The sequence below is a fragment of the Eschrichtius robustus genome, chromosome 10 (genome assembly GCF_028021215.1).
Source record: "Eschrichtius robustus isolate mEscRob2 chromosome 10, mEscRob2.pri, whole genome shotgun sequence".
Lineage (NCBI taxonomy): Eukaryota > Metazoa > Chordata > Mammalia > Artiodactyla > Eschrichtiidae > Eschrichtius > Eschrichtius robustus.
The window spans coordinates 1,223,103-1,246,192 of NC_090833.1; the positions used below are offsets into that span (position 1 = coordinate 1,223,103).

At 65.1% G+C, this 23,090-nt stretch overlaps 1 protein-coding gene across 1 annotated transcript in view; it reads left to right on the top strand.

The window, feature by feature from the left end:
* The first annotated feature begins 5,431 nt into the window (after window positions 1-5,431).
* Window positions 5,432-23,090, top strand: part of NOTCH1 (notch receptor 1) — a 46,656-nt gene continuing 28,997 nt past the window's right edge. Inside the window, exons 1-2 of the mRNA XM_068552497.1 lie at window positions 5,432-5,510; window positions 7,272-7,353. Coding sequence (XP_068408598.1) covers window positions 5,450-5,510; window positions 7,272-7,353 — 143 coding nt within the window. The 5' untranslated portion in view covers window positions 5,432-5,449. The remainder of the gene's footprint in view (window positions 5,511-7,271; window positions 7,354-23,090) is intronic.

A 23,090-nucleotide genomic window follows, 5' to 3' on the forward strand; every position in this document is an offset into this window, starting at 1 on the left:
ACGGCGTCCCTGCTGCAGCCCCTCTGCCAGCCCCTGCCAGGAGAGGTCAGCTCGGAGCCCAGCCCCGCCCCGCCGGTGTCCCTCCGTGATTTCAGCACAATGCCCCGGAGTCTGGGCAGGCTCCTCCGAGGCCGGCTGTCCCCCAGGGGCACCCAGAGGTGGGCCACCGAACCCTGAGTGATCCAACCCCAGGCCCAGTTCCGCCCAGGCTCTGTGGGCAGCTGAGGGGGTCGGGGGGCCTGGAGAGGTGGAGGCAGGGCCCCTCCTTCTCAGAGCTGGGACACCAGGCCCGGGGCCCCCTGCCGCTGGGGTCAGCGCCCTGAGCAGTTAGTCCAGGGGCTCCTGGGGAGAAGCAGGTGGTCTCCGCCAGGGCCTGTGCTCCTCTGGCTGCCCCGCAGTCCATCCCTCAAATGACAAGGACCAGGGCCAGTCCTGCGGCCCTCGGAGCCCACACCAGCCGGCCGCATCGGCTCACCTGCTCAGGGTGGCAGCTACCTGTCGGGGACTTGCCCGGGCAACACGCTCCCCAGGCTCTGTGCCCGCCTCTGGGATGCTGACCTCCCTTCCTGGGCTTCGTGGGCAGCAGGGGGGCTCACAGCCAACCTGCTTCCTGGCCCTGAGCTGCCAAGAGGCCTGGGGGCTTGCAAGGAGTGACCACTGTGGGTGACAGGTGGGCAGGACCCTCAGCAGGGCAGGGCCTGGTGCAGGGTCCCGCATTATGGAGCCATCTGTTAGCCGTGGGTCAGTCTGCGTCTGTTGGAGGGGGCAGGACACACAGTGACAGGGCTTCCCTGGTGGCACAGTGGTTGGGAATCCGCCTGCCAATGCAGGGGACACGGGTTCAAGCCCTGGTCCGGGAAGATCCCACATGCCGTGGAGCAACTAAGCCCGTGAGCGACAGCTACTGAACCTGCGCTCTAGAGCCCATGCTCCACAGCAAGAGAAGCCACCGCAATGACAAGCCCGCGCACCGCAACGAAGAGTAGCCCCCGCTCGCCGCAACTAGAGAGGGCCCGCGTGCAGCAACGAAGACCCAACGCAGCCATAAATAAATAAATTTATTAAAAAAAAAAAAAAAAAAAAAAGGACACTCACCTCTGGGAGCCGGGCCTACATCCGGGACCGTGCACCCCCCAAGGAATACCGTATGATGGTGCAGGAGTTGGGAGGCCCAGGTGCTCTGTGACAGCTTCCCGGAGGAGGTGAAGGCCGATGAGGGTGGGGTCATTTCAGCAGAGGACACGACACGCATACAGCAGAGCGGGGAACTGACCCACTGCAGGTGGCCTGGGATGCAGGGCACGAGGGGGCCTCCCCCATCAGGCCTGGCAAAGCTGGCCCAGGGGAAATGCCGGCACCTGCAGGTGGCCCCAACCGGCCCACTCCCAGCACAGACAAGTGGGTGCACATCCGGGCCTGGGCGAACGTGGATCCCTGCTTGGGGGCGAGGGCGGGCAGGAAAGCAAACTCTAGACCCCGGCCTGCCCCTTCCCTTCTCGGGATGAGGGGAAGCCCTCCAATGTCGGCCTGAATCCAACCTTGGGAAAGAACATCGAGGAACTAGCGGAGCTTCCACGCGCAAGCGCACAGGGACGCCCAGCCCGGGGTCCAGCACAGGGGGCTGGGGAGCCAGCCCTGGCCCGTCCACCTGAAGCCACGCCACACAGCCACTGAAACCACATCCGGGAAAAACGCTCAAACCTCTGGAAATGTTCTGGCTTGGTTTCAAGTAGAAAAAGGTAGACAGGACTTTGGAAATCCTTTGATAGTGGAGAAGACTGAGCCCAGGGAACAGTGATGGTCCCTCAGTGGGCCTGCTGGTCAGGGTCTGGCGCCGGGCCTGGGCCTGGCTGTGGTGGGGTAGGAGGCTGGACACGTCTCAGGCCCCTGGGCTCTCTCTGCAAGCAGTTCAGATACGTTTGACAATTAACTTCCAAAGGTGGACGAGCCCTACCCGTGGTGTTCTGGAATCGCCCCACAGCTGCCCTGGCTGGTATGCCCCCCACCCGGTCAGGCTGGTGTGCCCATCACAGGCCCCCCACTCTCAGGCCCGCCCCCGAGCCCTCACCCCTCCTCCCGACACCCTGTCTCTTCTGCCTCAGGGCCACCATCACCCACACCAACCTGTGAGCAGCCCACGAGGGCAGGGCGGGAGCAGCCCTTTCGTGGTCACAGACAGCCTGCCACGGGCTCCCGGAGCCCATCTGCCTGCTGAAGAGCCAGGCGGGGACCTGGGTGACCCAGAACCAGTCTTGTCACAGCGTCTCGGAAAAGTCATGTGCATCACGCTACCCCGCCCCCCCGGGCTGCGGGGGTCACAGGGGCGCGTCTGAAGTGCCAAGAACAACCGTTGCAGGAAAGAGAGGAGCTGGGGCCCCAGGACCAGGAGTCTCAGCCTGGCTGCACCTTAGAATCGGGGGGAGCTTTAAACATGCTCCCCCACCCACCAAGCAGGCCAAGTCATACTGGACCCCCTGCAGGAGGGGGCTCGGGTAGGTTTTCTTTGCGGGGCAGGAATGGGCCAACGTCAGCTCAGCCCATCCTGACGATGGCATCCCTGTATCTCTGGAGGCAAGAGACAGGGGAACTGACCCAGCTCAGCCTGGGGTGTGGAGCGTGAGGGCCTTCTCCCCCTCAGGGCCCGGCAAGCTGGACCCTGGAGAAGAAAGTGGCCGCTGGACACTCACCTCTGGGAGCCGGGCCTGCGGCCTCACCCTCCCTGGTCCCAGGTTCTTCAGACAGCTTGGGGGCTCTTCATTCAGTGGCCTGTGCAGGGGACGTCCCTGCGAACCTGGCCCCAGCGCCCAACATAAGCCAGGCAGGAAGCCCAAAGTGGTGTCCCATTGCTGTACCCTGATTCAACTTCTGGCCATCCCAGGCCCCACCCTCCCATTGGGCTTTGGAAGCGGCCAGCACCCCAAATTTCCCTCCCCTCCCTGTTCCTCCTTATCTTCCCCAACATCCCCCAACCAGGGCTGCCCCTAGGCTGCCCATCCTGTAAGAGAAGGTCTCCAGGATCTAGGCCATGGGGACCCCCAGTCCTCTCCTCCCTCAAACCCCCTGGCCTGGGAAACTTGATAAAGAGAGGAGAAGGGGAGGCCAGAAATCCCCAGCCTAATTTGTGAATTTGTGAACGAAAAAGCTCCGTGCCCACTTGCCAGGGCCTGGAGGGGAGGGAGGCCCAGCCCAGGCCCTGTCCTTGGCCTCACACAAGCCCCTCCCCAGCCCCAGGCACTTCTGGCTTTCCCAGGGTCTCCTCGGGGGCCCCAGTTGCCCATGAGATATCCAAGGAAGCAGGTGGCACAGGGCTTAGAAGCTTGGGAGGCCTAGCTGCGCTGTCTGTACCACGGGCTAATGAGAGCGCCCAGCTCCTGGGTACTGGGCACAGCCGGGCAGACCCAGGTAAGACTCCCCTCCCCCCGAGCGCCCTCCGCCAGGGCTGTCCCTTGACGGAAGGGTGAGAACTTGCTCCCAAGCCAGGGCTGGGTGGGCCTTCACTTTCGGCCTGGGGCCTATTGGCAGAGATGCTAGCTCCGATGGAGGGCACACAGGCAACGGCCCCCGGAGGAGCGCCTGGCCTGAGGTCCTCAGTCCATCCCCGGGAGACGAGGGGCCTGTGGTGTGCACAGCCCTGAGACTGGGAGCTGGAGGGAGGTATGGGAGGGACTTCGCAACCCCCCTCTTCCTTCTACGGAAAATCTGCTCCTCCAGGCTGCCGTTCTGTAAACATCTCTGCTGTCTCCAGACGCCTCCTCTCCTGGGCACCGACCCCAAGAGAAGCTACCCCGGGCTCTGAGACACGCCGCCAGCTTCTGGGAGGCTGCAGGCCAGGGTGGCTCCAGCGGCAGCTGCCCAGGGGCCTGGACCGGCTGTCCCTCCTGTGCTCCCAGCAGCAGCCCAGCTGCCATCAGTGCCCTGCAACAAGTGTGCCAAGAAGGGCGGGATGGGGTCAGGTGTGCGATCTGCCCACGACCAGGCAACCCCACTCTGCCCACCTCTCTGGGCCTCCCTGGCAAGGGCTGCTTCTCAGCCAGCCTCTGGGATTTCTGCATTCCTGAGGGTTCTCCTGCCCTGGACCCTTTACCCTGCTAGGTCCCTCTCAGCCTTTAAGGCTCCCCTCTGGTATCACCTACTCCAGGAAGCCCCCACCCCCAACGCAGGGCCGAGTCTGTACCCAGTGCGAGGCTGTAAACTTTGGTTTAGTAGGGTCTATGGCAGGCATTTTGGACGCCCAGCACTTAGCCCGGGCTGGCACAGGATGTCCAAATCTGGCATCGTGGTGGAGAAATAAATCATCCGGTAGGAGCACGTGGGAGGGGCCCAGGGCTGCGTGAGTGCTAGCACCAGGTCTGCTCGGCCCACGGGTGCTTTGCCGGGCTCCTTAGGCTGGAGGCGCCGGAGAAGGGGTAGAACAGTGACCAAGGGGCGTCTAGAGGCGGGTCCCTCCCGGGGGAGCTGGTGCGCAGTCCGCCTGGCCAGGCATTGGCCCCAGGATGCTTCCTTGGGGCACCCAGAGCCCCCTTTGCAGAGGCTGCGGCCCTGGTGCCACCATCCCTCAGGGTCAAGTGCCCCGAACTTCACAGCCACGGGTGTCTGGGCTCGATCTCTCAGAGGCTTAAAGTTGCGACCACGGGCTCCTGAGATTGGAGCCCCGGGCCAGGGGTGCACCCAGAACTGCCGAGGGCGCGACTTCGCCCAGAGCCCGCCTCCCAGGGTCCCCCAAACGGGGCTTCCGCAGCTCCTCCCCACCTGCCGGGGCCCAGCTCCTCGCGGGGCACGGCCTCCCGCAGGCTCCCCTTTCCCCACTCGCCCCGCGCCTCCTCCGCTATTGAGATGCAAATCGTTGTCAATTGTCGCCAAGCGCGGCTGAGGACAGAGCCGGATCCTTCCGCAATCACGGACCAAACTTTTGGCTTCCGAAAACTTTCGAACGAGAAGTAGTCCTTAGGGCCGGGCCCCGACCCCGCTCCGCACCGCCGCGGCCCCCAACACCGGAGGACCCGGGTTCGGGACGCGCGCCCCACACCAAGGAGGCGCAGGGCTGGTCCAGGCGCGCGGAGAGGCGCGGCCAGCGAGGGGGCGACGGCTGCGGAGGGATCGGCGGGGGCGGGACCCAGGGGCGGGGCCGGCGGTGCGGGGGCGGAGCGCACGGCGGCCCAGCGCCTCACTAGTGCCTCGGCCGTGGGAGGGAGCGCAGGGGTGCGGGGCGCGGGGCGCGGGGCGCGGGGCGCGGGGCGCGGGGCGAGGGCGCAGCGGAGGAACGATCGTGGGCGCGGAGACGGGCCGGCGAGGCCGCGAGAGCGCAGCGTCGCCCTCCAGCCAGGAAGGAGAGGGCAGTAGCGGGCCGCCACCGCCCGTGGGACAGTCCGGCGCGCGCGTGTGCGCCCGAGCCCCGCCGGCCGGGCGCAGGAGGCCGCCACCGGACGCAGCGGGCAGCCGGCGGGCAGGCATGCCGCCTCTCCTGGCGCCCCTGCTCTGCCTGGCGCTGCTGCCCGCGCTCGCCGCACGAGGTAGGCGACCGCCCGCCGCGAGCCCGCAACTTTCCGCGCCTTCGGAAACTTTTGGCGGCGCCCTAGGCGCGCGCCCCGGGTGGCTGGGAGCGGGCGGCCAGGGTGGGGAGGGGGACCGGGCGACCTGGGACAGGGTAGGGGCCGGAGTCCCGGGCTCGAGAAGAAAGACTGACCCTCCCCCGCTCCGCCTGCCCCATCGGGGCGGACTCAGGCGGCTCGCGCCTGGAACCGAGTTTGGGGCCGGGTTTGAAGTCGGGTTTGAAGCCGGGCGTGGGCCTCTGGGGGCCCGGGAGACCCAGTCCTCGGCTCGCCCTTCGCCAGCCGCGCGTGGGGCTCGCCGCCGGGGCGGACGGACGAGCTGCCTACTACTTTTCGATTTGAATCGAGTCGGTTTTGGTTTCCTGTTGCTTTGGGGCCATTTATCTTTTTTCTTCGCCTCTTGCCCGCGCTGGGGGCGGATGTTGGGGCGTGGAGCGTGGAGCGTGGGGTCCGGGGCGCCGCGCTGGTCTTTACGGAGCCGCACCGCCGGATCCGGCCGCCGGGCGTGGTGGGCAGAGGGGATTTGGGCGGGCCCGGCGGGCCCGGCCTCCTTCCCGAGTAAGAGAGTTTGCGCAGGGCCGGGGCGAGGGGCGCGGACCCAGGCGTCCCCGGGCTCCTGGCCGCCCCGCCCGCGGTGTCCCCTCCCCACGCCGGGTCGCTGCCCCCACCCCGGCTCACAATTTGGGGGGTGGGTGTGTGTGTGCGGAAGACAGCTGCTGCTTGTGGGGCTTTCACTTTGTGGAGTTCAAGTTTGGAAACCTTGCGGGGGGGCGGCGGGGGGGCGGTGGTGTCGGTCATTCCTCTCTCCACTTCACATCAAGAGGATCTCCGAGGAATCGGATGGTGATTAGTTTTTCTCTTCTCCTAAAAGTTGGAGGGAGTATTAGCTCCCAGGTTCCTGAAGATAGGGTTCCGTGTCACACCCCGCCCCGGCCCCCATGGGGGGCTTAATTTACATAGCCCTGGTAAGAGGGAGAGGGAGGGGCTTGATTAGTTGACCCCTTCCAGGGAATGGGGTCGAATTCCTTCCAAATGAAGCGTCTTCATCCCCCTCCCCTGGGTGTGTGTGTGGGGGGGGGGGGGCTGCCACTGAAGATGCCCGCCCTGGGGAGCTGGTATTGGGTGTCGGTGGGGGCGTGGAGGCGCGGCCCGGTCCCCGGGGTGCAGTCCCGGTGCCCCAGGAGGCGGCCCTGGCGCGACAATGGGCCGCTCTGATTCCTCCGGCCGGCGCTTTGTTGGCGGGAGGGGCAGCGGGCCTTGCAGCTGTCGCATTTTCCCACGAGCGGAGGAGCTGAGTGTGGCCAGGGCTGCCCACCCCCCACTCAGCGCCGCCCCCTCGAAGAACTTGTTTGAACAGCAAGACAATCCTGGTGGTTGGATAGGGGCCCCAGCCCAGCCAGGGTCCGCAGTGAAGACGGGGCGGGGAGTGAGAACTTCGGGAGCGTGGCCCGGGGCCATCCCAGCTTTCCTCCACTGCTGTCCCCGAGGCGCCTCAGGCCACCCCGCCTCCACTTTGAGCGTGACCTAGCCACCCGCCACCCACCACACCACCTCCCTCCATTGCTGACCCCAGAACTCTGGGCGGAATGTTGAATCCCCTTGGGGTTCATGCCAAGCTTCCTGGGGCCCCCGGCCCCCAGCAACCCCTTGACAGGAGGTGAGGGGTGGGCAGTGCCCCTTGGGGTGCTGGCCAGGCTGACGTCTCCCTTTGCCTCTCCCCAGGCCTGCGATGTTCCCAGCCCAGCGAGACCTGCTTGAATGGCGGGAAGTGTGAAGTGTTCCCCAACGGCACTGAGGCCTGTGTGTGAGTATGCGCCCCTGCAGAGACCTGTTGCTTTGTCGGGAGCAGAGCCCCTGCCTTCTGCAGCGGGCCAGCAGGGCCAGAACACTAGGCCATTGTCTTCTGGAGATGGCCCAGAAGGCCGGGCGCGGTCACGTGCTAGTTTTATTGGACGAAGTCTGGCAATTACTTAATCACCAGCAATTATGCTGCGTGTGGAGCTGGCCTGGCCCATGGAGGTTGGAGCGCTCCTTTGTGGGCCACCTCAGGCTCCCGGGGAGCTAGGTGGGAATCGCTGGTACCCCATTTCTTTCCGAAGTCCCTGAGAAACAATTTGACCTGCCAGGGAGGCCCTGGAAGCATCTGTAGAGACGCCCGGCCCTCACCGCCCTGCCAACCAGGGAGTACCTCTTCGGGGCAGGTGAGCGCCTCCTGGGCAGGTGATGCCTCACAGCAAGAAACTGACTATTTCAAAGCCAAACCCACCCTTCCCAGCCCTCTGCCCTCCCCGCCTACTTCTCTCTGGCCTCAGGTGAGGTTGGGGAAGGGAAGTTGGAACTCGTCTTGTTGGCTGTGCCCACCTCCGTTGGGTGTGGGGGTGGGAGTGCCTGCTAGAAGCTTGGTTTCTGTCCTGGCATCTGCAGCTCTGGCCTCCTAACCGGCTGGCCCTTCACCTTCCCAGCCTTGGGTCCTCAGCTGCGAACTGAGGTCTGTGGTCGGGTAATCTGGTTAGAATCTACTGTCTGGCCGCCTGCCTCTGAGTACCAGTCAGCCTGAGGGAAGTTTTTCTGCTGTGGCTGATGCCCTTCAACTTGAGTTCGTCCCTGATGGGAATAATGAGGAGGTGCTTGGTGGCTGGAGAAACGCCCCCCTCCCCAGGCTGCCCAAGTGGCTGCCGAGTTGGCGCGCCCTCATTCCAACTGCTGAGGACCCATTCCCTTGACAACCCCCAGCCCGGGCTCACTGCCTGCCCAGCCAGTGGGCAAGCAGCCCCCTCCTTCCACTGCCTCCCACCCTCCCCAGACTGAAGCCAATTAAGCAGGTCTGTGAGCAGTTTAATGGACAAAGCGCATTGTGTCTTTGTCAGACACTAATGAATGCGCACTACTTTTTTTTTTTTTTTTTTTTTGCTTTTTGGGGGCCTTTTTCTCCTGCAGAAGCCTCACCGACGCTTGATGCCCTAAATCTTGTTTCCTTTCATTCAGAGACCGACAGCTGGGATTCAGTGGAAGTGCAGTGGCTATTGTTGGGGAGGTGGATTAATGCTGGGTGATTAATTATGCGTGGCTTCCCAGAATGCAGACTCCTTCCCTGCCGCCCCTCGAGCTCCTGCTACAGCTTGGCCGCTCAGCTCACTGGGGTGTGTGTGTGTCTATGTGTAGGGGCGGGGGGGCAGCCTCCGCGTTTCTGCAGAGGGCTTTGGGAGGGTTGGGGGGAGTGCTGTGCTGGGGAAAGTGGGAGCAGTCTCTTCTTGTGTGACCGGGGAGCCGGGACAGCCCGGGGCCTCCCGGGGCCAAAGCTCCAGCCGAGTGTTGCCTGGGCGGGGAAGGGGGTGCCTTGGGGTACAGGCTGCTGCAGCTTACTCGCTGGCCTCAGAGTGAGGCACTTCAGGGGGACGGGGGCGTGCTCTCCTGCTCTCCAAGCCTGGGCACTTTGGGAGTCCTGCCCCCCAAGACGGCCAGGGATCAGGGCTGTGGTGCCGGCCTTTCTCCTCCCTTGGGCCCGGCACCCCGCCCCCCCCTTGGCGGGAAGCCCGCCTGTCTGGCCTGGCACCCGGCCGGGCTCGGCACACAGAGACCCCATTGTGCACACCCCACAGAGCCACTTGGAAGATGAACGGAAGCGCCGTCCTCAGAGGCCGCACCACTGGGCACCCCGGGTGGGAGGCAAGGGTATCAGAGCCGCGACCGGCAGGCCGGTCCCGGCTCTGGAGAGGCAGGGGTCCGGGCTCACCGGGCAGTTCGGGGGGCGCTGCGGCCACCCCGGGGCCTGTGCCTTCCCGCTCTCGCCCATCACCCACCGTTGCGCGGAGGCCCCGGGCGGTCTGCTCGTGGGGGAGGCCCTGCTCTCCCAGCTGAGGGGGAGCCACTTTCTTGCCTCAAAGGTGTCAGGGTGCGGGCTTCTGGGGCCCTGCTGACCTGGCTGTGCGTCCCAGCTCGGCAGCATCCAGCCAGGACCCTCAGAAAGTTCCTTGACTTTCTTGTTGATGTGCTGGCTCCCGCCTGGCCAGGGCGTGGGAAACGGTGGTGTCGTTGTGCCAGGCGCGTTAATGGCAGGTGACTCATCTGTTTCCACCCGAAAGAGAAGGAGCCTTCCCCAGAAGCTGCCAGTCAGGTGTCTACAGGGCTCAGGATGGGAAAAAGAGGTTCGTGTTGGTGCGAAGGCCCCCCCGGGAAGTCACAGAGAGCCAGTGCCCGGCTGGCCAGTGGCCGCGGCGGGAAGGCTGCGTGTCCCCAGGGGCGGAGTGCTGTCTCTGGACAGTGGCTGCGTGTGGTGGCCCGGGGGGGGCAGGCTAAGGCGGGTCTTCGCGACCCTCTGCGCGTCTCCAGCCTCTGTGCCGCCCTATCAGTGCTGAGGAGATACCGAAGTGGGCGCCCCCTCTTCCCTTTTGATTGGGGTGGCGGTGTCGGAAGGCCTCTGGGGGCTGCCATCTGTGGGGTGAGCGTGCGTTTTCCGTCTGAAAGGCTTGTTGGTGGGGGGGTGCTGCCCGGTGCTGGGCTGGGAGCTGAGGCCCCAGGATGGCTCAGACGCTCCCCCTGCCTGCGAGAAAGTCAGAATTTTACCAGGGCGTCTTCCAGGTGATCGCAGAAGTGGGGTGCACCGTCGTCGCACCCAGAGTACCTGGGAGGGAAGTCTGGCCAGCCAGCGTGTGGTGGCCCTCAGCTTTGGACGATCCTGTATTTGAGGCCTGGCTCTGCCGCCCAGTGGCTTCGTGACCTCAGGTCATCGGGTCACCTGAATCCAGACCCCTCCCTCCCCCAGTCTGTCCTTCGGGGCTGACCCACGGTTGATCTCTCGGTGATGTGTAAGGTTGCGTAAGAGGGGCGCGCAGCAGGCACAGGGCAAGGGCCCGTTTCCTCCCTGTCTTCTCCTTTTGACTTGATGCCGCTGGTTTCAGGATCCTCATTTGAGCGTGTTTAGTTGGCTAATGAGTTAATTCAGAGAACCCGAAAGGTGCAGCTTGCTGGGTCCGAGCCGGCGTGCTGCCTGGGAGGGGCTGGCCAATTTGGAGGACTTCATCGCCCACGATGGCTCCCATCAGTGCCTTCCTTGTTTGCTTCTGCGGTTCTGCGCGCCTGTCGTGCGCTGGGCTCTGCTCTGGACTTGGGCACCGTGGGCTCAGGGCAGACACAGTCCCTGCCCTCATGGAGTCCACTTTCCGCTGTGGGGGCAGGAGAGGCAGCATGAACACGTGACGTGTCAGGTGGAGGTGAGCACGGTGGGTGGGGCTCGGAGCAACCCCGTAACCACGGGAATCAGGCATGTAACGGAGCACAGAGAAGTTGGCACTTGGCCCCACCAAGCATCTCACAGCGCAGAGTAGAGCCCAGCCCTAACTCTTTCTCCAGAGCGTGTGTTCCTAACCACTGCCGCATCCTGCCTGCACTGCCCCGGGCCCTCGCTGGCCATTCTGTGAGGAAGCAGGGCGGGGACGACAACTTCCTTAAAAGAGGCGGTTCAGAGGGTCGGGTGGAAGTGACTCGGCTGCCCGGCTGCAGAGGGATGATGGAACGTTTTGCGTCTCTGTCACCTGGTCTGTCTGTTTCCAGTGAGTCACCTGCGAGCCTTGGGCGAGGCGTGGAGGGGGGCGGGGAACAGGTTAATTCTCATCCTCACTCCTAGGCTGAGAGCGAACAAGGTCTGTACAGGACTTCCTCTGTTTATGCAGCGCCCGGGCTCCAAGGACGCAGGGTTAGAAAAACACACGGTAAACGCACAGCGTCAGCTAGAAAGCTTCACCTCCTGCCTCTGACTGCAGAGGGACATCAAGGAACACGCGATCTCTGCCGGAAGGTGCCTTCTGGGGCCTGGCCCTGCCTCTGTACAGCAGCCAACGTTTTTTCCATTGAGAAAATAATAGTGACGTGTTTTAACAAAGAGAAAAAAAGAAAACGGTGCCCTTAGCTGGAAGAGAGCGGGGCAGGGCAAATAGCTGATGGAGGAGAAGCTCTTCATCAGGACAGCTGAGCGGGGTCTGGGTGGCGGGGGGCGTGGGCTGGGTGCTGGGACCCCAGGAAGCCGGAGTGGAGGGGTGGGGGGCAGGTCCAGAGGGCGTCACGGCTCCACTCCCCGAGTGCTGGGTGGCAGTCTGAAGGTCCCATGAGAGCTGGGACTGTCTCTGTTCCTCATTGACTGTGACTCTGATGGGTGGCCATGGCTGTTGCTGGCGGGTGGGGCCCACTGGGCAGTGCCGGGCTGGGCTGAGGGGTTGCGCCCTCCTGGGGTGGGGAGGGCACCTTTCCTGCTTCGTGTCTTGTCTATAAATAGTGAAAGTTGTGGCTTTGCAGAGTTGATTGAGTATCCTGACTGCTTTCCTCAATAATGTAACGATAATGCCTCCACACACAGACAGCTGCTTTTATCCGGCCTCATAAAACCCCTGGCAGACTTTTCTTCACCAGGCTCATACCCCCTTGGGGTGGTGGCCAGCTCTGCTTTTTTCTAAACCCCCAGTTTCCTCAGGTGGGGAAAACTGAGGCTGAGAGATGGAGAGGCTGGGAAAGGGGGTGGGGGTCTGAGGCCAGCTTGCATCAGCTTTTGCCTTCATGTATGGGTATATCCAGAACTTTTCAGACTCTTTCCAGAGGCTTTAATGAGTGGCTGGCTTCGGGGCATCACGACTGTGGGTCAGGACGTGTTTGACGGTCCTGAAGCTCCCAGCGGGGCTGTCTCTGGTGGGCCCCACCTCCTGCCCCGCCGCAGGCAATCTAGCAGATACAGAGCCAGCTGGCTCTGGTTTGCTGTGCCCCCTGAGACTCGCGTCTCCTTTCTGGGCCCCAGGTTCCTCCTCTGTACGTGAGGGTGTGGGGTTAGGTGGCCCCTGGAGCTCCCTTCCAACTGCATCCCAGCAGGACCCTGGGATGGGCCTGTAGATGCCCGGATGGTGGCAGTGGGCAGCAGCGTGGTGGGAGAGAGGTGGAGAGGTGGAGTGGAGAGGTGGAGTCCTTAACCGCCTGGCCCGCTGGGCTGGGGACACACCCACTAGAGAGGGAGCAGTGATTGACAGGTACTGCAGAGGAGGGGCTGGCGGGCAGAGGAAGGCCCTTTGCCAGAGTGGCTTCTGTTGGCTTCTCCCCTGGCATCTCCTTTCTCGAGGCCTTGCCACCCTCCCCGACTCTGCTCTCTGAGAACCCAGGAAGCTGACGACTAGATTGGGGGGGATCGATATTTGCTTTTTGGTGGTCAGTTTGCACATATCCTAAGTTTTATGATTTTAGCCGTTTAAAGTGTACATTTCAGTGGCATTTAGTACATTCACAAGGTTGTGGAACCATCGCCTCTACCTAGTTCCAGAGCTTTTTCATCACCCGGAACAAAATCCCATACCCATTAAACAGGCACTCCCCTTTCTCCTCCCCGCCAGCCCCTGGCGAGCACTCATCTACTGTCTGTCTCTGGCGTTCCCTGTTCTGGACGTTTCACACGCGTGGAATCATGCCTCTCCTCTCTCTTACCCGGCTTCTTTCACTCAGTGCGCGTGTCCGTGCCTCGCTCCTCTGGGCGCTGGGCTTGACCTGCCTGAGACTGTCAGGGATTGGCTGGCGGTGGCACCAGCTTCCTAGTCCTTATGCGGTCTTGGACAGAAGTCCAGAGGAGGTGGGTGTTGGGGGTGGTAGATGTGCGGAAGGCTTCCTGGAGGAGTTGGTGCTCATTTCTGTGCCTGTGTGGCCGTCCGCCTGGCAGCCACGGAGCCCCCTCGAGTGGGGCCTGGCACATATTGGGTGTATTCGTTAGGATGGCCCAGCGTGCCCGCGGTCCCAGCCTGCTCAGGGCTCCACGTCAGCTTGCGGCCTCGGCTCCTGCCCCTGGGCCTTGGCTGGCACCGGCCGAGCGCCAGCGGGCCCAGAGGAGGGGCACACGGGGCTCCAGGGCCAGCGCCCCACCTGCCCGGCGTCAGGAATGCGAGGGGAAAGCGGACTTTTATTGAGCACTTACTAGGTGCCGGGGCTGGGTCTGGGCGGGCAAGGCAGACACAGGCCCGGCCTGTGCAGGAGAAGGGGGCTCGTTGTTTCAGAGCCAGACTTCAGGGCAGACGCCTTCACCGCCTGCGGTGCGAGGCCGGTGCTGTGGGCACCCCTCGCCCGGGTGCCCCAGGCCTGCCGCGACCTTGGAGTGAGTCCACCGTGGAGGCAGCGGGCAGAGGGGCTGGGACAGGTCAGCAGGCAGTGCAGCCGCAGGCAGGAGGAGCAGCTAGGGGCAGCGGTGGGCGGTAAGGCTTTGGATGCGTTGGGGAGCAAGGCTGAGACCCTCGGCCCCTGCCCACGTCATCTGCCTGCTTCCCGGCCTTTCCCTGGGGTGGGAGCACATCCTTTCCTGGACCCTCAGGGTCAGCTCAGAGTTACTGGGTGTACCCCTGGCAGGAGGCACTCAGCCTTGTGTGAGAGGAGAGAGGGCCAGGGGCCTGGCCCTTCGCTCTTAGCCACAGATGGGTCCCCCTCCAAGTGGCCCTCGGGGCTCAGGGAGGCTCCGTGTTTCCTACAGGGCACCAGAGGGGCCCGCGGGCCCTTGAGAAAGTGGCCCTCCTACGGTGTTAGCATCTGGATACCTGCTCGGCCCCAGTGGGGAGGGTCGAGCTGGTCCCTGCATCACAGGTGGGGGTAGCTCTCTGTGCAACTCTGGGACGCATGGAACTACGGGAACAGAACCCCTTCCCAGGGTTTCACCACTGAGTGGTCCCTTCTTGCTGAGGGTCCCCTCCCCACCCGCACCCTCTGCCCCTGCGATGGAAGCATTCTGGGAAAGGGGGCCCTCGACCTCACCGTCCACTCCCCCAGGCTTGGGGGCAGGGGTCATCATCCTGTCGTCCACACTTTGGAGTGTATTAGGTTAAGCATTGCCTGCTCCCCGCTCCCTTCCTGACACCAAGCTGCTGCCTTGAGTGGGCACCCATCAGGTGGGGTGTGGACACCTCCAGAGGGTCCGGCCTCTCCTGCGGCTCAGGCCTCCCGGGGCCCCCTGCCACGTGCTGCACTGTGGCGCCTTGGGCTCTCCCGGGCTGGGGCTGGGGACCGTCTTTGGAGGTCTGACCTGGAGCCTCTCTCCGCCTGAGCGATGGCGGCAGCCCTCTGGGGCCCTCACGGTTTCCTGGAAGGAGTGCCCGGGGTCCTGGTTCCCAGCGGGCCTTGGTGGGGGCGGGGGATGCCCTGGAGAGGCCTCACCTCCAACGCCTACACGGCGGTTCCCAAACCTGAGAGTTGCTCGGGCAGGCCCCCAGCCCCCGCCAGCCTCCATCTGGGAGTCCTCGTGGGGCAGGTGCCAGGCCTAAACGCTGCTCCAGAACCTGCACTCACAGAGCTCACCCCCACCCCCACGGCTGCCCGGAGACAGGTGGGCGCCGGGTGGGAGCCGCTCTCACCGGCAGTAGGCCAGGCCCAGGGCCAGCTCTGTTGTCGGGATTTTCGCCAGAGAAACGGCCGCGTTGTGACCCTGCCGCACGCAGTCTGGCCTGGCTCCGTGAGTGTGGGAGCCTCGTTCCCGCCTGTCCCTCCTGCTCCGTCTGTCAGCGGGCTGGGTGTCAGTCGTGTGTCTCTGAAGGGCTTGAATTGGTTGCTCTTCTCAGCTGGGTAAACGGTCCCTTGTCCCTCTGTTGACACTGATTTGCTGAACAAACTCTCGCCGCACAGGTGGCACGAAAGGCCAGCCTCACCCAGCCCAGCCGAGGCCTCGTGCAGGCAGGGCCCGCGTTGTCACATGGGCCTTAGGGTGAGGGCGGTGGGCCTGGGAGAGGGGCTGAGGGTCTGAGACAACGCTGGATGGGGGACAGGCAGCTGGAGGCTGGGAAGAGCCCCGGCTCTGGGCCTGGTGCCAAGGTGCCGCTCGGGCCCAGGGCCGTCCCCTTCTCCGGGGATCCCTCCCGGCCTCCCGCCTCCTTCACCCCACGATCGTGGGCCAGCACGCGTCACAGCCGAGCGGCGGCCCCTCTGCCGGGCCCCGGGGAGGCCCCCTGCCCCGTTTCAGCATCGGCCAGCCGATGCTGGGCCCCAGAAGTTGCCGGGAGGTTGTGGCGCTGCCCTGGACCCTGGCCGCCCCGGCAGATCGTCGAGGGCCCGCGGGGGGACGCGTGTGCGAGGAGGTGGGCGGCAGCCTCTGGGAAGATCTGTCAGCACCCCAGCAGCGGGGCCTGGGGCACGGGGACCTGCCTCCCACCATTTCCTCTCTGTTTCGGTTGTTGATAAGCGGAAACTGCACAGTTACTGGAAATGAGAGGTTTGGGGGAGAAGCCAGAGTTTTGAGTGTGTGTGTTTTTCCCTGAGAGCTTTTCAGTAAGAGCGATGCCGAGCTAAAGGCCGGGCTAAGGCGGGGACAGGCGGGGGCCTGGCCACACTTCTGCCCCTTGGGGCCTCCGTCTCCCGTCCGTCCAGAGGACTGGGGGAGGTGACTACCTCTGGGCCTTCTGGGTCAGCCGAGGGTCTCATTACCCCGCTCCCCAGGCCGGGACCGGCTCCTAGGGGGCGGCCCCACAGGGCGGGGCTCCCCTCACTTCCTCCTCCGGGGTCAGGATGAGGGTGGCCCCAGGCCTGTCTGGTTGAGAGCCAGACGGGGGAGGCCAGGCAGGGCTGTGTGTCCCGGCATCCACCATGGCAGGGGCCCAGACCATGGTGGCGTCCTCCCGGGTGGTCCAGGGTCCAGGGCCGGCACAGCATAGGCCCTCGGCAGGTATGTGGCGTGCGCGCCTGGTTGGGGGCTGGAGCCGTGGGCACGGAGCAGGGAGTGGAGGCAGGTGGGCAGATGCAGGTTTCGGGAAGGCCCGGCTTGCAGGACGCAGGGAGGCTCGGTCTGAGCCGGTTGCCCGGCGCTGGGCTTCCCCCGTTCCAGCACGCTGCTCCCGCCCGGCCGCGCTGGGATGGTGCGGCCATCCACAGCACAGCCTGTGCTGGGCTGTGTGACCTTGGGCTGCTCACTCACCTCTCTGAGCTCCCCTATGAGAAGTATCACAGATCGGTCCCATGTGGTGGTCCCGTGGATTGATCCCGATGGGACGTGTCGGCTTAGCTTTACTCTACACTGGAGCTTGTTCCTAATACTCCAAGGCCTCGTCCAGAAAGCTCTCCCAGAGACCAGCCGAGCTCAGGATTTGGGCGAGGTCACGCAAGGGCAGAAAGTCATGCCCCACCCAAGAACCTACTGCTTTCCCCACAGGGAAGAGACCCCCAGATGGCCCTAGACCCACACCAACTGGCCCAGGATGCCCGGGTGGCCCCAGGGTGTGACAGTGCAGGCCTGTCCCACGCAGGCCTGGGTGCAGCTGGCAGGATTCTGTCTTCTGGTGTTTGCTGTGCCCCCCGGTGCCTTGGGGACTGTGCTGGGCCTGGGGTGAGAGCAAGGGCTATAAGTGGATGGCCAGAGGTACCATGGGCCCGTGTGCAAGCCTGGGGGGGCACGAGGTCCTGCGGGGGCACGGGAGCCTGGTGGTCTGCCTTGGGTGGGGTGGGTGGCGGTGGGCAGGTGGCCTGCCTGAGCTGGGAGAAGGGTCCAGAGAGAGGGGCGCTGGTGGTGGGCCCTGGGATCCCCCGGAAGCCTGCGCCCTGTGCTGCGGCTTAGTCAGGGGCCGGCTCTCCTTTGGCCTGGCCTGGGGATGGCTGGCTGTGGCCTCCCTTCCCTCCGTCCCCAGAGCCAGACAAGACAGGAAGGAAGGCCACACAGGCACTGTGGGTGAGGGTGGTGACAGGTGTCCGGCACTGGTGGGACCCTCCTGCTGCCCGGAAGGGGTGCGGGGAAGCCGGGGCCCAGAGCAGTCCCACCCACCGTCTGGGAGCTCCCCAATTCCCAGGCATCTCACCCAGACACCACCCCCCCAATCTGGGGTTTTGAGTTTCAGCTGATTTGTGGGGTTGTAAGAATGCATTGTCTGCTCCGGCCCTCCCGGTCTGGGGAGAGCAGGCGACGGTCAGGCAAGAAATCCAGGCTGCTAGGGGCAGGGGGCGGGGGACAGCTGGGGTGCAGGGGACCCACACATTCCTTCTCTACCCAGGGAGCGCCTTCTGGCCCTTTAACTGCCTCTAGGGGGACGGCCGTGCTCTGACTGCGCCCTGGTGGCCGGCGTAGGGCCACCATTGGGGGCAGGAGAGGTTAAGAGCTGCATTCAAATCCAGGTGGTGCCGTGGGCATAACCTGGCTGAGCCCTGGTTTTCTCATCTGTAAAATGGGCCCAGTGTGTCCTTGCAGGACCGTTTCAAGAGTAAGACGAGATACAGCTGGCAGAGTCCAAGGAGGTCCGGGAGTTGAGGAGGGGCGTCCACAGTTTCTTCATTCTGGGACCCATGTCACGGGGTCCTTGGTGTCCTCCCCCTGCATTCTTGACCAGACTCTGGACACAAGCGGGGCTGCCCCCAGCATCTGCCCTGGTCAGCGGGAGAGGACAGGGGCGCCGCCGGGCCACCCTTCCTTCTTCCCGAACCCCCGGGATGGCATCTGCTCCTGAGAGCAGAGGCGGGGAGTTGCAGAATGGTTTCTGGCTTTGGTGCGGAGCTCGGTCTGCAGTCGCGGACTTCATTAATCGAGTTTTGGATTAAGCCCGCCCCGTGGAGCCAGGCTGCGCGCGCATCCATCCCTTCGCTGCATCCGAGCGTCTGGGGACGCAGGTCTGGCTCCGTCCTGCTTGGGAGCAGAGGCCCCGGCAGCTGTGGGGATCCCTGGCGGTAGGGGGCAGCAGGCTCGTCCACGTGGGTCTCGGGGGGCCGTTGGGGTGAGCCCAGGGAAGGACGCCCATTCCAGCCTTTCTCCAGCTTCAGGCTCCATCTTTTGGGGGTGGTTGGTAAATTCCCCCAGCAGAGTGGGGGCGTGGGGGCCAGCAGGCTCTTCTCACACGCCCAACAGCCCCCAGGGGCTCTATCGGGACAGCCCGTTCCCAGGACACCCTGGCCCCGTTGGCTGTGCCTTTTGCAGTGTTGCAGTGTCCGGGGGATGGGGGGGGGGGGCTGGCCAAGCAGCGGCCGTCCCTGCCCCATGGGTGGGTCTGGGTTGCCTCTGCCCGCTGCAGCTGGGCCATCTCCGGGAAGCCGCTTGACCTCTGCACCGGCCCTTCCGTCCCTTCAGACGGGCAAGCCACTTCCCACGTCAAGGGTGGGGCAGCTCTGAGCGCCGCGGGGGGCCGTGAGCCACGGGTGGGCATTGTTTTCCCTGCAGTGGGAAAGGTGGCTTCCCGGGAGGACGGCTTCCGTCCCACACACAAAGGGTTTCCCCGTGCTCCGGCACTTCCTATTTCCAGCATATTTTAAACCATCCAAAGATGCAACTTGGGAGAAAGATTCAAGACAAAGAGCGGAGAGTGCTGGGAGCAGCTGCTGGGGCCGAGCGGCTCCACACCCCACCCCGCCGGGGACCAGGTTTCCTCCTCTGCCCGCTGCTGCCATTCTGGGCTGAGGATCACTGTTGTTCGGGGTTGGGGTCTGTCTGCATCAGACCTGGCTGGTCCCTTTCCAGGGTCCCCCGTCCCTCTGCAGCCCTGACTGCCCTTCTCCTCCTTCCCGAGGCCCTGGGAGCCAGGGCAGGGACCCCCACCCCACGCGGCTCTGAGCTGCCCCAGCCCAGCGGCTGCACAGGCTGGAGGGAGACCACAGCTCAGCCAGGTGCTGGCCGGCCCCCCTGCAGTCACTTCCTGGGGCAGTGGGGCGGCAGGTCGGGCAAGGGGGCAGCAGTCCCACACTGTAGCCTCCAGATCCATGGAGGACCGACCACGCTCCGGGCTGACCCAGGCACACCCCCACCTGACCCATGCCCTGGGTGGGTGGGTACCCCCTGAAGCAGAAAGTGACAGAGATGAGGGGAGTGCAGAGGGCCGTCTTCCAGGTGCCCCTCGGGCACAGCAGCGTCACAGCTGGGACCCAGCCTGTCCTTCAGACAGGTACCTGGACAAAGGATCCTGCAGGCTTGAAAGAAACCTGGGGACTTGGCCTGCCGTGGCTCTTCGTCCTGGGGGCTTTGGGGAGGTGAGGACAAGGGGCCGTCGGAGTCACCGGGCGCCATCTCACCCTGGCGCTCATGTCTCCCCGGGGGGCTCTGTTCCCCAGAGCTGAGCTGTCCTGGCTGTTCCCAGTGAGGAAGGACCCCAGGACCCCGGGTGGGCGCAGTGGGGGGCGGCCAGCAGATGTCACCGAGCGCATGCCCACACCTGCCGTGAGCACATCATCCATTAGCAGCTGGTGCCTCCTGGAAGGTGTGACCCCTCAACTGGGATCTGGGGGGCCTTGGACTGGCCTCTGCCCAGAGGAGCCCAGGACCACCCCCCCACGCCTTGGCCAGGAACACAGTTGGGCTCCTTGACCCCGCCCCCTCTGGGGGAGGAGCTGGGGACCCAGAGTCTGGCACCCCCTGTCCTGCTCTCTCCTGGCCTCAGTCTCCCTGTTCAGTCTGCAGGTGGCCCCAGTCGCCTGGGCTGGGGCAGGGGTCTCAGAACCTCCCAGCCAAGCTGCCCAGGGGTGGGCGGGCGTGCCTGCCTGGCGGCGGGCCTCAGTGTTCTTTGTTCAGCACCACGGACCACTTCTGGGGAGGAGCGCGGGTACCAAGGTGAGCCAGCCATGCTCCCTGGCCCCCGTCATCAGGGGCCCTGGTGACACTGTGTGTTGGAGGGTCCTGGGCGGAAAGCCTGTGAGAGGAGGCTGTGCTGGTGTGGGGAGAGGGCTTCTTGCCGGAACCCGCTGCAGGCGGAGCCGGGCCAGGCTATGGGGTGGGAGGGGTCTTTGGCTGTGGGACCCCCAACTTGGGGGCGGGACCCCAGGCCCTGACTCGGCCTCCCTGGGAGCAGGCGGCTTGGTGGCCCCCAGCTTGGGGGCGGGTGTTTGGGAAGGGTAACCGCTCCCCCCCTGCTTTGTTGCTCGTGAGTAACCACGCTGCCCTCCGCGGCCAGAGGAGACTTTGGACTTCGGAGGTGGCGGGAAGATGGGCTGGAACGGACGCTGGTGGAGGGGCTGTCCCAGGGGCGGGCAGGGGGAGTCTGCCTTCCCTGCTACTCCGGGGACAGGTGGAGCCAGGTGAGAACAGGACGGCTGCAGTCAGCCAGGGGCTGCTTCCCCCTGGGGCTCGGGACGCAGGCTGCCTGGGGCGGGGGGTGCGGCCAGGGCCCAGGGACCTGCAGAGCTGCCCCTTTCTGGGTTGGGTGGCGCGGCCCCTGCCCACCTTTGGGGTGCAGGCTCCGGGCCCTGCAGATGTGGCCTCCGGCCCGGGTTACAAGCTCGTCCTGCACGTCCTGGCCCCCAGGCAGCGTGGGGTGGGGCGGGGCCCTCTGTGCCTGGGGAGCCCTTGTGTCCCTCACGGCTTTCCTTAAACAGGCGCACCTCCCCTGGTGCAGCGAACATGTTCCCAGGGACGCATCGGTGAATTGCGTGCAGATCAAATCCAGCAGCGCTGGCTAGAGCGAGAGTCTCCTCTGCCCACGTGGCCAGGTTGCCTCTGCGTGGGGCCTTCTATGAGCCCACGCAGTCCCCTCGACCCCCTCCCCGCACAGGAAACCGAGGCCCAGGCAGGCGGGGCACACCGCAGAGCCGGGGCTGGCAGAGCGGGAGGAGGCCCCTCTCGGCCCCCAGAGTCCCTTTGACCGAACTGTGTCTCACCCATCCATTGGGGGAGCCCCCAGGACGCCCCTCCCTGGGGCACCTCTGTCCCTCCTGCAGAAGGAAGGAAGGCAGCAGCACATCACGTATCCCCTGGCCCCCCCTCCACCTCTCCCGGCCATGGTGCAGGGCCCGTGCTCACCCCTGGCTCTGCCCCACTGGACCGTAAACTCCTTGAGGGCAGAACTGAGTAAATCCCTCCTCAGTACTGAGTCCCTCCCCCTTGGAACTGAGGGGAGGAGGGAGCTGTCATCTGTCCCCTGGGGGCAGCAGATGGCCTGCTTAACTTAGAAAGGAAAACAGCACAATTTAGAATTAGTCCCGGGTGAAAGGGTGAAAGGTCGAGGCAACATCTGCCTCGGGATGCTTCTTTCTGGGGTTGCATTTCTATGCAGCAGCGCTGGGGGGGTGTGGCAGGGAGGGCCGAGCGGGCACGGTGGAAACTTTGAGGCGGGCCGCAGCCATTAGGTGCTCCTCCTGGCGGGGGGGGGGTGGGGAGCCGGTGGCGGGGGGCCGGCCCCTCTGCGGCCCTTCTCCTGGGGCTTTCAGCCCCACCTGTCACTCACCTGCCGCTGGCCAGGGTGGGCCAGGACAGGGCACCCCGCCCAGGCGGCCAGGCCGTGTGTGGCTGGGAGAGAAGGCCAGTGGAGGAGCAGGTGCTGGGGTGACCTCCCTCAGGAGGGGAGCAAGGAACGGGGAGCCACCATGGGCCCCGGGGTGCCAGGGGCTGGGCCGCGTGGTGAGTGGGGTGGTTCTCATCCAGCCTGCAGGAGGCTCGTGCCTCCCGTCTCGGGTTCTGCACACGGCCCCCGACGGCCCCTGGCCTGGAATCGCACGGCAGGTGTTGGGTGTGATTTCCCTCTCCAAGCCCGGGCACGTGTCCCCGCCGGGCACTTACACTGACCTGCCAGGACAGGTGTCGAGGACAGAACGGCCGTGAGGGGCTCGCTCACGGGTGCTGGTGGCCCTGGCCATGTCTGAGCAGCCTCACGGGCCCTCCGCCTTCTTAGGGAAGGGCGGGTGCCGTGGGTGCCTCCCCAGGAAGCCCAGCACTACAGCCAGGGTAGGAGAGAGGTGCAGACAGGTCCAGGGGACAGAGGGGGCATGGCTGGAGGCTGGCCAGAGCAGGGACAGAACTCGGGGGTGGGAGGCGCTGGGGAGTGGCCTCCGGGACTGGCTGAAAGCTGCTCTGCCGCCCCCCACCCGCCCAGGCCCAGACCCAGACCCTGCCCGCCTGGCTCAGGGCTTCCTCCCTCCCAGCTGAGGCTCCTGGCCAGACCCTGGTCATACCTCACACCCCACGAAGCACCTGCCTCGGCACTCCCACCCCCGGAGGCTGCCCCTCCCTCCGGCCCTGCCCATCCCCTGGCTGGGGTGCTGGTGGACGGCGGCCAGGCCCAGGCCCAGCCCCGGAGCCGGCCCGGATGGGCAGCGTGCCTTCACGGCAGGGTCCACCAGGCCTGGGCGGGAGTGGGGAGGACAATGGACCCCCTCAGCTGCCGCCTTCCCCCACAGAGGGGCCTCCCTGGCTCCTGCCCCGCCCACTGGGGTTGGCGGCCGCCGCGCCCGGGCCGGCAGCAGCTGCTGCCCGCGTACCCAGCCACAGGCACACCTGCTCCCCAGCCGCCCTTTGTCCGCGCTGCCGACGCCTGATTTACTGGGTGCGTTTTCCCTCTTGCCGGCCCAGCGTAATACAGCCTCGTTGGCCGGGACGCTCCCGGTCCAGGCGGATTCTCCCACAGTCGTCCACGTGAGGCTCCCATTCAGGATGGGACGGAGGGGGGTTGGTTCAGGGGCACACTGCCCCATGGCTGGAGGGTCTAGGGTTGTGCATCCGAGTGGGCCCTTCTGGTCCACTTGGGAACACGGCTGAGCAGGGGGCTGCTCTAGTGGTGGCAGGCCCCCCACCCCGCCACCCCTGGGACCAATGATGGAGGCCTAGCCTACAAGAAGGACGGTGCTGGGCAGCCTTGTGTGGATTCCCCTCAAAGC